Here is a 12,730-nt window from a genome sequence, read left to right as displayed (position 1 = left end):
CGCAGGTTGTGCAATATTATAACTATCCCAAGTTTACAGTGAGGTGATTGTACTTATAAGTACAAACAGTTCTACAAGGAGCACTTGTTGGACTGATGTAGTGCGTTTATAGTTCTTGGGATGAAACGGTTTCTAAACCGCGAAGTCCGTACAGGGAAGTCTCTAAGCGTTTTGCTGTGGCTCAGGCAGCATCTGTTTCATGCTGTGTACCGATAATTCTCTTTCCGATCAGCTGCTGCTGTGATTTCCCACTCAGATACAGTGATAAATACTCCGAGTGGTGCAGTGAGAGTAATATGGAAAAAGATGATCTGCTGTTATAACCCTTAACGGAAGCAGCTGAAAGAAGATGATGCAGCGAGAGTTACAACGCTAAAGTAGTTATGGTACTTGGAATACTATGGCTACTCCCTGGACCATTATATTGCTACAGGTTAATTACAATCAGATGCATTACACTAATAAACAATATGCAGTTAATTTCAGTGTATTTATAAAGCCGCGCCAGGAATGTGGATCTAAGAAAGAAAGGTTGATCACACAGGAACAGTAGCACTGCTTTGACGCTGGGTGCCGCCAGTCTGCAAAACCGGGCGGATACATTGCGTACGCCAAGGTATGAATTACCGTGGAAATGTGCGTGGCTTTACGGCAAGTTTAGGTTTTATACATCGCGATTTGAGCGTGGAAACGTTCGTACGCAACATTTCTGTACGTATGCACCGTTTATACATGAGGCAGGTCTTTGTCAATAAATATCTGAGAAAAATAAGTGGAAGAATAAACATCCAGAATATAGAATTGGATTGGTCACGTCCCAACAAAAAAGGGAGAGACAATATTGCCAAGATGTGAATGGAATGGAACATGTAAGAAAACTGCTGGGTAAATTGTCCAAAGTCAACCTGGAGAAGATCCACGCTAAATGAAGCCAAACATGTCAGTAATTTGTAGGTAGAAATCAAACGCTTCTTTGTCTTTGAAGCAAGATCACATAAAATCAATGTGAAAACTCACCATTTAATCTTGATTTTGTAAAACAACCTGCGCAATCTGTCTGCCGTTAATAACATAGCAGTAGCAAATATTGCTAGCACTAGCTTTCTAGATTATAATTTAAACACTATTTCCCATCTGAGCCTGCCTGGCAGAATATGTCTACTGACCATGTTAGCTTTGTGCAGGAATTTACTGGACTCAGATTAGCATCAGCATGTACCAAATCTAATCGGGGTACTCACTATGGCTCATCAGAACTGAGGTAAACAGCCTTCTGTTTTATGTATGGTACATCCATTTACTGTACCTGAGGAGCAGATTAATGCAAAGGTAAAAGGCCCATGCATAACAAATACTACAGAAATAAAACACACCTATAAGGATCTCAACATTATATCACACAAAATGGCAAGTGAGACTACAGAATTTAAATGAACACTAATATACTTGAGCAAACAGCAGTTTCTTTCAGATTTGATCTACACCATGAAATTCTACCTTTTATTTTTTTTGGTCATATGTGGTGAGCTACCTTAAACACCATACTACAGTATAATTTGTACTTTGGCCAATACCATGTGAGTGTTTCTGTATTATATACTATACTATAAATGCATGTAAAAATTCTCAAACAAGCTTAAATAAAATGTTCCTGCAATTATTTCTAGAACCTATTAACCAAAAGCAATTATTATTTATATGGTAGAGAAAGTAAATGGCCTAGTTTTTTGCACACATTTTATTTATAAATTAAAAAAAAAAAAAAAAACCTGCTAAGATGAGAGTGTTTTATCAGCTTGAACACCAGCATATACTTCTTACACTGAAAACATACCTAGGAACACAAAGTAAGATGCTGCCCTACCCCCATATGTATTAGTGGTTAAAAGTAGACGTGGTTACAGAAATCACTTATATATAAAAAAAAAAAGGTTTCACCATTTTCCAACCCGCTGAATCCAAACACAGGGTCACGGGGGGTCTGCTGGAGCCAATCCCAGCCAACACAGGGCACAAGGCAGGAACCAATTCGGTGTGTGGATGTGTTTGTGTGTGTCCTGCGGTGGGTTGGCACCCTGCCCAGGATTGGTTCCTGCCTTGTGCCCTGTGTTGGCTGGGATTGGCTCCAGCAGACCCCCGTGACCCTGTGTTCGGATTCAGCGGGTTGGAAAATGGATGGATGGTTTCACCATGATTTGATAAAAGTGTGAAGAGTTAAGCTATTATGCTGAAGCATTTTAAATATTTGCTGAAAGCACTATATAGAAACTTTTGTGTAAATGAGCAAAATATACCTGTACTTGCTGTCACACTTTTTATATTCTGCAACTTAATAATAAAAAAAATAATAAAAGCAAAAATTTTTTTAATCAGTGAGAGAAGAAGTACATTTTTCATTTCTTGTAGCTCCAATATATTACATAGCAATAAATAAGATTTTGCCTTCTTTTTTAAGACCACTGTTGTTTTAGTATATTATTTGTTGCTTACATGTTAGTATCAGATACTGGGATGTTAAAAGAATTACTGACCTCAGTTTTGTACATATTACTCTGAAACATTAGGAGTATGCATAAAAACTGCAATTTTATTACCTGAAAATGTAATGTACCACACTCGTGTAAGGCTCTTGTGGCAGAGTAGCCCAGCTCTTCTTCAGAAATGTAAATCTCTCATTGCTCACATGAAAACAGGTATTATCTTTATACTTTTAATATTTAATTAAATGTTACATTTTTAGGAAAATTATGTAGAATATCCAGCACGATAAATGTAATTACCTATTTAATCTATATACCACTACGGTATGTTTTATGAGAAAACAGTACATAAAAATTAATAGAACTGATGTGTAATAAAAATACCAACATTTTTGTTAATCTAGAGCAATCTGGTAAAAAATGCAAAGATGAGCTAGTTTTGTAATGAATGTCTATTTGCCTGAAATTGTATTTTTTTAAATGAAAAAGAAATCATTCAAGAAAGTACTTTTTCACCCTCTCCTACTCACCATATGTTACTAACAAAACTGTAACACATTAACAGAAAATTAAATAAACAAAACCAGTTTGTTTGCAATATTTATTTTGTTTTCCAAGAGTCATCCTGATCAATACACTGCAAACATAGGCTTAAGTTAATATACCAATAAAAAAAACAATAACAAAATTACATTGCATTTCTCTTTGTAATCTACAATATTATAATAATTTCTAAAATAGATCTGTAACTCAAATAAATCTTAGCTGTAGTCTTCAACATTTCATCAAGATGAAGTTTTGCTTAAGCAGTGTAATGACTTAATTTTGAACTTTGGCAGAAGCCTTGATTTACCAATGTGTAAATAAACTAAACCCTGTAGCACCATTTTAAAAACCAATTTAAAAAAAAGAAAGGGAAAAACGATTACCAGTATTTTTATACAATATTTGGTGATATGAAATAGGTACCCAACATGATATTGTAATAAAAAAATCACTTTTCAGATATTTTACATTAAACTTTTTTTTCTAAATAGTTATATATGATTAAATATTTACATACAATAATTGAAACTTAGGACAATGGGCAACATGACTATTTAACACTACATTAGAAACCTGCCAACACTTTAAATGTTACAGAATCCATCCACATCCATCATGGACTGGAATATCAACGAACTCTGTACTTTGTAGACCCTCAATAACAGTTTCAGAAATTTATTAATGTTAGTTTTATCTCCTGTATGAAGAGAAGGCTTTTGAAAACATTTAATGGATATGCTTCTTGAACTCATCTGACCACTTAGTGTACACCAAATGTAGGTGCCAATAACTGCTGCATCTAATCTTACTAAGAAATTTGCTCTTAGGAAATTGTTAATTAGAAACAAAATAAATATGAAGCCGTCTGGGAGTTGGTAAAGTAATTTTGCTTTCAATATATTAATTTTAAAGTATAGACATACCCAACTGGGACATATATTGAATGTTAAAAGTAAAATGTACATTCTAAGTCACTTACAACTTAAACTGAAAAGAAAACAATATTTAGAATTTGGCTTGTAGATTTAACATAAAATGCTAAGACTAACATTTGTTTAAATAAAAATACTAATATATTTGGCAAATATATTTTCTTAGCTAGTACTGCTAAATATTTTAGTGGTTTGGTTCATGATCGGAGTATAAATAAAATCCATGATTATTATAAACCTCAAGTAATGTTTTAATAATTGATTTATATGAAAATGTTCTTTATTTATTTATAGTCTTTTTTTAAATTAAGTACTTGAAGACGTTTTCTTTAATACAGAGGTTCTCGATGTCGGTCCTGGGGGCCCACTGTGGCTGCAGGTTTTTGTTCCAACCAGCTTCTATTTTTAATTGGACTCCTGGGCTAATTAATCGAACTGTTATTTGTCAAATTCTGTGTTTTGGGAAAAATGTAGAAATTTGAATGTATATTAAAATGTACCAAGCAGTTATATTGGAATAATGTATTTTGTTTTCTTTTCAACAATATTTTCATCTTGATTTTCATTCTGTTTTTTGCAGAGTGTTCTAATTGTTTAATTAATTCATTATTTTCTAATTAGTGGGTCTAACGCTGAAGTAGTTGCAGCCTTTGATTATTCATTGTTGTTTACCTGGCTGTCTGCTGCTCTGCTGGTTGTCATTATTAAGATACAATGAAGGGAGCAAACTGCACAGAGAAGGGGCAAAATACAATGAAATCATATAATGCTATAATTAAATCTATAGCAAAAATGGAAATATTCCTAAATGTCTTATTAATGTAAAAATCATGCTGTGGTGCTTTCTTAATGTAGAATAAGAGAAAAAAACCCAGCTAATTAAATGAGATCAGTGTTGTCTGGTGTTGTCACCGATTATGAATCTGGTTGGAACAAAAACCTTAAGCCACAGTGGGCCCCCAGGACCAACTTTGACAACCCCTGCTTTAATACTATACTTTGGCCATTAAGTATGTATATCAGCATCATCTACTGCATGTCCTAGTAAGTGGAAGAAAAAATAATAAATCTAGTGATATGAATTAAAATTAAATTTTAATATTGCCATCTAATTAAGGTAAATAATTCTTTACACACTTAAGCTAGAGTAATAAAGGAAGTAAAAATGAAAATTTTTCATTTCTCCCTGCAACTTTAACATTTAGTTCAATAATAAAATATTAAAAATACTGTCAAGAAATTGAAATCTTTGCTCAGTCTTTTTTCTGAAATATAATATACTACTAAAGATTATTTTTACTTCTTGTTACTAAATATTCATGCAGGGTTTTGAACATGCCAGGATTTACAGTGTCAAGTAATAGGCAACACACTTCTGACAAAACTATTGCAAATCAATTTTCATACTAAAGCGGATTTTATTTTCAACTTTCTTTTACACACATACCTAATCAACTATTTTTAATATTTATTTTGTAATTAAAACACATTCAATCTCAGATGTTTATACAGTAAAATATAATGACCTGGTGGTATATGAAAAACATCAAAAATTTATAAGGCTTAGAGATTTTAGGTAAATTGTTTTACACAATAAAAATACTCATTGTACTGTGATGGGCTTTGGAATACTGTGATAATGTTGACTATCAAACAGGACCACAAAAAAGAAACTTATTAGTATCACAACCATGAATAAAAATGTTACTGTGCCACTCCATCCTAAAATTGTTATCTGTTATGAAACAAGCAAATAAAGAAAATAATTGATCTACCTTCATTTATTAATTTCTCATAATAAATGCATCTTGCGCTCAGTTGCCTTATTTTGGAAGTTTTTTACTTACAATAACTTCTTATTAATTCATATTTATCAGTTGCTTAAACGAGTCAGAGAAGGGATTTACATTAAAGATATAGGCTATGCTTTAAAACCAAAGTCATTTGATCAAGGTTATTGTTATTAAGCATTGCATAGTATTGTAGTGATTTTTCCTAAGTATTTCATGATGTAAACGTAAAAGTACACATATCAATATTGACAAAGTAATCTAGCATTTTTACCCATACACAGTACCAATACATTACTCAAGTTTATTTTTCTTAAAATAACAGCAGCAACAATGCTTAAGACAGAATAGCATTATAAATGCTGCTGCATATGATGTATTCTGATTAATTTAACTTCCTTATTGATAATTCTGTTTTAGAATACACGCAGGATGGTTAAGTATTTTTCCATTTTTATACTGAATATACTTTCCCAAAGTAGCATAATTATGCATAATTTAAAAAAAATGCATATTTGAACCTTACTTAAACAATGTTTTCAAATACTGTACTAAATAACATCAGGTAGAGAAATTACAGTTGACTTACTTTCATTAATCATTTTAATAAATGCAAGTTATTTAAATCATATGTAATATGATCAACTAAGAATCTAGACATAATCAGCATAATATCTAAATGTTGCCTTAATTGAATGTCTGAATGTTTTATGAAAAAAGATTAAACACTGCATAACCTGCATCATTCTGAGTGAGCAAAGTTGTCCATTTTACTTGACAATTAAAATATTTGTATTTACTAAACACATCATGATACTATTATAGTTATTATTTACTTTTTGTGCTATGATTTTAATTTAAATGTTTTGCACACTATACTGATTACACATAAACGCAAAGTTTAACTAGGAAAAGACGAAATCCCACAAAATAATTTTAAACATAAAAAAGTGGTTGCATAATCAGTGCATTGGAGAGATTTTATCATCGAGCTGAGCATGCTATTGCCAGCCAATGTACAAATTCTCACACAGCATAAATACTTATCCCCTTCCACATGTATGAAATTAAACATGTGATACTGTAATAAGTTTTACAGCAGGTGTCAAAGAAATCCTTAAGCCAGTCCCTAGGTTTTTAAAATCCAAAAACCCTGAAGAATCTTATATTCATCAGTATAAACCAGATTGTTCTTCATTCCACGGGTAGTGTTACAATATCGTAATGGAAATTAATCTTTAACAAAAGGCTGACTCTTCCAAAGACAACCATTTAGAGTAAACACAATTTAAGAAGGAGGAACAAAACCACTTTGCCAACTGAGATGAAATAAAGAAAAAATGGCAATGCTGGATCAAAGTACACTGTGTTATGGATTATATTTTTATTTTAAAATGTGCCATACTTGAAAATAAGTACCACTGGATTTTGGTAATAATATTATGAGATTATAAATTCAACTCATAAATACATTTAACAGTGGCATAACATTTGTTTGGTAATCTTTATAAGTGTATGTTAGCCAATCGTTAATTGCCTTTCCCAATAAAGTAATAGACTTTGAATGTCCACAAAAATACATTTGAATTTCATCATTTAGGTTCTTTGTTTTTACATAAACGTTAGGTTTGAGAATCTAGACAGCTTTTTTGAGGGGTGACATTTGGTAATCCAAAACTAGTACAATGATTTTGCCATTTATTCTCATATTTCCTATAAATACCAATTTTATGGTCAGAAGCAATCATGTTCCTTTTAACAGAATTCTTTAATTGCTTACATAGCATATTTAAATTCATAATTTAAAAAGCAAATCAGGCACATTAATACTTATTCAAAATAAAAAAGAAAATTTGGAAATTCAGGCAATCTCATGGAGATTCTAGCTGTCCACATATAGTAAGACATCAGTCCTGCCAGCAGAAAAAAAGCAATATTTCTATAATTGCAGCTTAAAATAAGGGTGTAGTCCAGAATGACACCTTATGATACATACAGAAGACCAATTTCGATTTAAAATTTTTTCAACACAGTACATAATTGGACTCAAACAGAGAACTCTGGTCCTCCTTTTCTTGTCCTCATCAATATGCGTCGCAGTCGAATGCCAGCAAATGGATTGATCCATAACAAAGATGGCTTCCCTCCAAATACTGTTTTCATTCCTTCCCACCGCATTCTTCGTTCCCAAGTTGGTTTTTCATTCTTCAACCGCTCAATTTCCTATTTAAAACAAAAAATCTTACTATTACTGCTTCTAAACAATTTATTGTAATCATAAATCAAGAATGATAAACTTTCTTGCTTATTGTATTTAAAATATTTACATTCTGAAGATCTCCGTCCAAAGTAATCTTTTTATGTTTAGTATACTTTCCTATACAATATATTGTTGGCATGGATGCTTGCTTCATGCATTATATCAAACAGCTATATCCAATTTTATAATGCTACAATTTATACTTTATAACTTGAACCTAGGTATTAAGCATCACATCAAATAATAATCTAATTTAAAATCTTTGATGCAAAGCAATCATTCACTGTTATTATTTAAAAGAAGTTGTTCCTTTGTGGGCAGCCTTCACAATTATGCAGTGTTGAGTAAGGGAAGCTGAACCCACTGCAGTTGTCCAGTCAAACCCAAGACAAAAGAAATCTTTCAGATTAAGCCATATATTTTTACCACCTTTTTACAATTAGAACTGTAACAAAGAATCCTATTTTCAATACAATACACATGGTTTTCTGAAAGACAAACAAAATGAACTTTCATAAATCAGCAAAGTTAAAATACTACATTATTACCACTGTATATCTGCAAGATGGCAACAAACGATTAATAGTGTACCTTACTAAACTTGCTTGAAAGGAATGTCAAGTTGTACATTTAGAATACTGATATATGAATCTGCTGAAACATAACATTTGGCTGTCCACATTAACATAGGTAAATATAACAAAAGTATTGAACTTAAATGAAATGAGAACATTAAAAGGGTAATATATTGCATACACAGAAATATTTATTCACCATTCTTAAAAAAATAAAAATTCCACACAAAAATTATGTTTTAAGTTAATTTCCCTGTGTATTTTGTAAATCAAGATATTGAATTGACTATCACCAATGCCCCATCCTCACAGGTGGCGCAGTGGTAGTGCTGCTGCTTTGCAGCAAGGAGACTGTGGAAGATTGTGGGTTCTCTTCCCGGTTCCTCCCTGTGTGGATAGCGCTTTGAGTACTGAGAAAAGCGCTATATAAATGTAATGAATTATTATTATTATTATTGGTTAAGAATCCTACCAATTCAAAAGTGCAACCCTGTGTGAAGGGGCTTTCTGTTTGTAAACCTTCCTTAAATAGTCATTTACAAATATTTTAGAAAAAAATACATGTGGTTTTAACGCTGCAAGCATCCAAATGGATGATTTGACATGTAGATTATGTGACACAAATAACACAAGAGTTCTTCATGAGTGTTTTTTGATTTTTTTCTGTTGTCCAGAGCTGGACACCATAATCTTCCATTGTATCAGACATTTTGTTATCCCGATTCTACATAAACACATGAGAATAAAGTTTTCTTAGCAATTACTACAAACTACATGGGGTTAGTAACGTGTGAGAAAAAAAAAATTTGTGTGGAGTGTTCCATTAAACAGAAACAGTAGCCAGCATGCCACTCTTCAATGAACATTCTAACACCAATACATTCCCAGAGGACAACATCCACTGACAACTTCAAGTGAAATCACTTATTTTATTTTCTTATTTTCAAGTACAATCTGAAAGAAACAGAATTTAAGCACGTCAGTTTCCTGTTGACTATACCATAAGAAGGCATCCTTGTGGTCTTGTAGGCAGGAGCAATTTCAGTGCAGCAATTTTCAGGAAAGGCAGAGATACCAGCAATATCAGAATAAATCAAAGGGAGAACATTTTTAACTATCACCTTGTCATCATGTTTTAAGTTTCATTATAATTATATTTTGTGAGCATACACCTAATAAAAATGCTCTATTAAATATAAAAGCTGTTGCGCATTATTCTGACCACAACTAGGCATCATGTTTAATCTTTCATGTACATATAACAGGATGACTATTACAGCATATTAGAATTTTTTTAACCGTTTAAGATGCACATTCAGAGACATTTTATTATTATCTGAAATTAAATTTTTTCCACAAGATCTCTGCAAATATGCCAGCTAATGAAATGCCTGTTACAGGTTATCTCCCAATCCTAATGTATGGATAGATGTAAGACAAACTACAAAACCAGTAAATGGAGAAGAAAACTGAAACAAAGGTAAAAGGTTAATATATTATTTACAATTCATGATGATAATGAGCACAAATTCTCAGCCATACATATTACAATAGAAAAAAAATTAATATAAAACCCAATATGAAATAACTTATTATATTTAACATTCTAATCTTCTCTGCTTTTTTAAAGAAGGAGTGCAAAAGTTCTTGAAATTCCCAGGTAAAATTTTCCCAGATCATAAAAGTTGCTCTGCTACTTACATGAATTCAGCAACTGAAAAGCTTAAATCAAAACCACATTCTAGAATAATGGAACCACATACCATGTTTTACTGCCTACTGCAATTTATTTCAAAGAACTTGCAGGCTACAAAATACGTTTTAGTAATAAGGCACTCAGTTCCAAAATACTTCAGTACAATTTTAATAATGCATTTCTCTGTTCTATGAGAATAATATAATACAATTTTGTTCAAAGAAACTGTAAATCACAGTGTTCTTTGATATTGACTGGATAAATCATGCTCTCTTTGATGGAAAATATATTGCTTTTACTTTTCAATATGTAAATAATACATTCAAAAACGAATAAACCGTTTGTATTATGAAACCATTTATGAGACATGCCCCATACTATCCAATAGTTAAGACCAATATGAATGCTTCTCAAGCTGAAAACAAGGTAAAACAATTTATTGTATAGGGACTAAAACATGAACATAAAATAAAATTGCCAGGGTATCAATTCATTTATATATTTTTTTTTTTATTTAATATTGATTAATGGTGTATTTCTGGGCCATTTATGTCTGTAAGTAAATACTATGCAAGACAAAAACTTTCAGACTAATATAGTTAGTACATTTATTTTGGTATTTGGTACATTGTATTAATCCCTGAAGGGAAATCGTTTTTTCCTTTAGGGGTCAGAGCGCAGGATCAGTTCTTAAGTGGGTTTACATTAACAACTGGAAAAAATGTAAACATAATGACTATAACTGTGACTTTTACTTCTTCTTCTTTCGGCTGCTCCCGTTAGGGGTTGCCACAGCGGATCATCTTCTTCCATATCTTTCTGTCCTCTTCATCTTGTTCTGTTACACCCATCACCTGCATTTGCTAACTGTGACATACTTTTTAGTTTAAGACATATAGTATATAATCAGTTACTAAACAAATGGATTTTAAATTATAGGATTTAAGTGCTAATTTTCATATCAAAGTGTTAGGTGTCATTACACAATAAAGTACCTCAAATCTGACATCAGCCTATCACCTTTAGAAATACCGTAAATGAATGACTATGCTATGCAAATAAAGAGCCTTCAACTTTACATACCTGTGCCAAATACCAAAAATGCCTCTTGGGTAATTCCATGTCAAATCATCACACTTTTGGACCTCATCGTCACAGATTTTTAAAGATGCTGATTTGGTCATATAAGTAACCCATGGAACTGAAATTGCACATGTCCATAATCAATATTAAGGGAGACTTAAGGTAACAAAGCCTGAACTTATTGTGGGGGGGGGGGGTTGGGGTGGGGGCTTATTTGACTTTGACTGATTATATCACCTGTGGGGAACAGCCCGGACACAGACAGGTAGACACGATGGTTTCACCACACACGTTTATTTACACTATTTACAGCCATTACAGTGCACATACCCAGTGCAGCAGCACCAATCACCCCTCAAGTCCTTGGCCACAACACAATGCCTTCTACAGTCTCTGGTCCGCCTCCACTCCTCTCCATCAAGCTTCGTCCTCTTCCACCCGACTCTTGCCCCTGACTGGAGGGAGGCAGCCCCTTTTATACACCCCGGATGGGCTCTAGGTGCATCCTAAGGGCTTCTGTAGCCACACCCCTGTGTGGCGGAAGCTCTGTTGGTGTATCCGGAAGTCCTCTGGGTGTCCCCAATACTCTTCCCCCCCAGCACTTCCGGGTGTGGCGGAAGTACTGAGGTCCAGGGCTCCCAAGGAATCAGGGCACCCCCTGGCAGTGACCACGGGCCCCTACAGGGTCGAGCTTCCAAGCTCTGTACCCATGGCCTCCACAGCAACCAGGGAGGACGCCCCCTCATGTTCTGGAGGAGGCACAAGCCCTCCTCCGGTCCTCCTGGGCATCCCAGCCGGGCATGAACCCCCGCCGGGTACCACACTCACTACATATAAACTGCACAGAAATGGTTCCCATATTAAGAGCTCTTTTTCAACTCATTTTGCATAAATATGCTATCCCCAAAGTGAAAAATTACCATGTTATGAGTGATTATAATATTACAAAATGAATAAGGAAAAAAATCTATATTTTAAAATTGGTCTTTTTTTTTTTTTTTTTATAAAACTAAAGCTAGCTTATAATGTCAAACATCTCCAGAAAATGTGGTCTTTGGTTTTTGAGTAGTTGCTAAGCTATCTATACTTATAGATGGCATCACATGGATTCATATCACTAATGGGCCGTTTCAAAGCAGCCATATTCACATGAATTAGTATTGCAAGCACAGGTGTAAGTAATGACATTAATTAAAGTTGCAATTATGCTACACTGAAATTGAACAGAAACTTTATGAGACATTAATGACATTTGTGCTACCCATCATCGCTAAGTAAACTTCCCAAGGGTAAAAATTTCACAACAAAATATAGCCTATGGTCTTCCCCTGTACACATGGGGAATTATGTGCATAATTTGTAAGACAG

General features: G+C 33.3%; 1 protein-coding gene across 2 annotated transcripts in view; it reads right to left on the bottom strand.

The window, feature by feature from the left end:
• Positions 1–3,065: 3,065 nt before the first annotated feature.
• zdhhc7 (zinc finger DHHC-type palmitoyltransferase 7) overlaps positions 3,066–12,730 on the bottom strand; it is an 85,625-nt gene continuing 75,960 nt past the window's right edge. For both annotated transcript variants that reach the window (XM_028809855.2, XM_028809856.2), the window contains exon 8: positions 3,066–7,971. In XM_028809855.2, coding sequence (XP_028665688.1) covers positions 7,795–7,971 — 177 coding nt within the window. In that variant the 3' untranslated portion in view covers positions 3,066–7,794. The remainder of the gene's footprint in view (positions 7,972–12,730) is intronic.

This window comes from Erpetoichthys calabaricus, chromosome 9 (assembly GCF_900747795.2).
Source record: "Erpetoichthys calabaricus chromosome 9, fErpCal1.3, whole genome shotgun sequence".
Classification (NCBI taxonomy): domain Eukaryota; kingdom Metazoa; phylum Chordata; class Cladistia; order Polypteriformes; family Polypteridae; genus Erpetoichthys; species Erpetoichthys calabaricus.
This window is presented reverse-complemented; position numbering and strand designations above follow the sequence as displayed.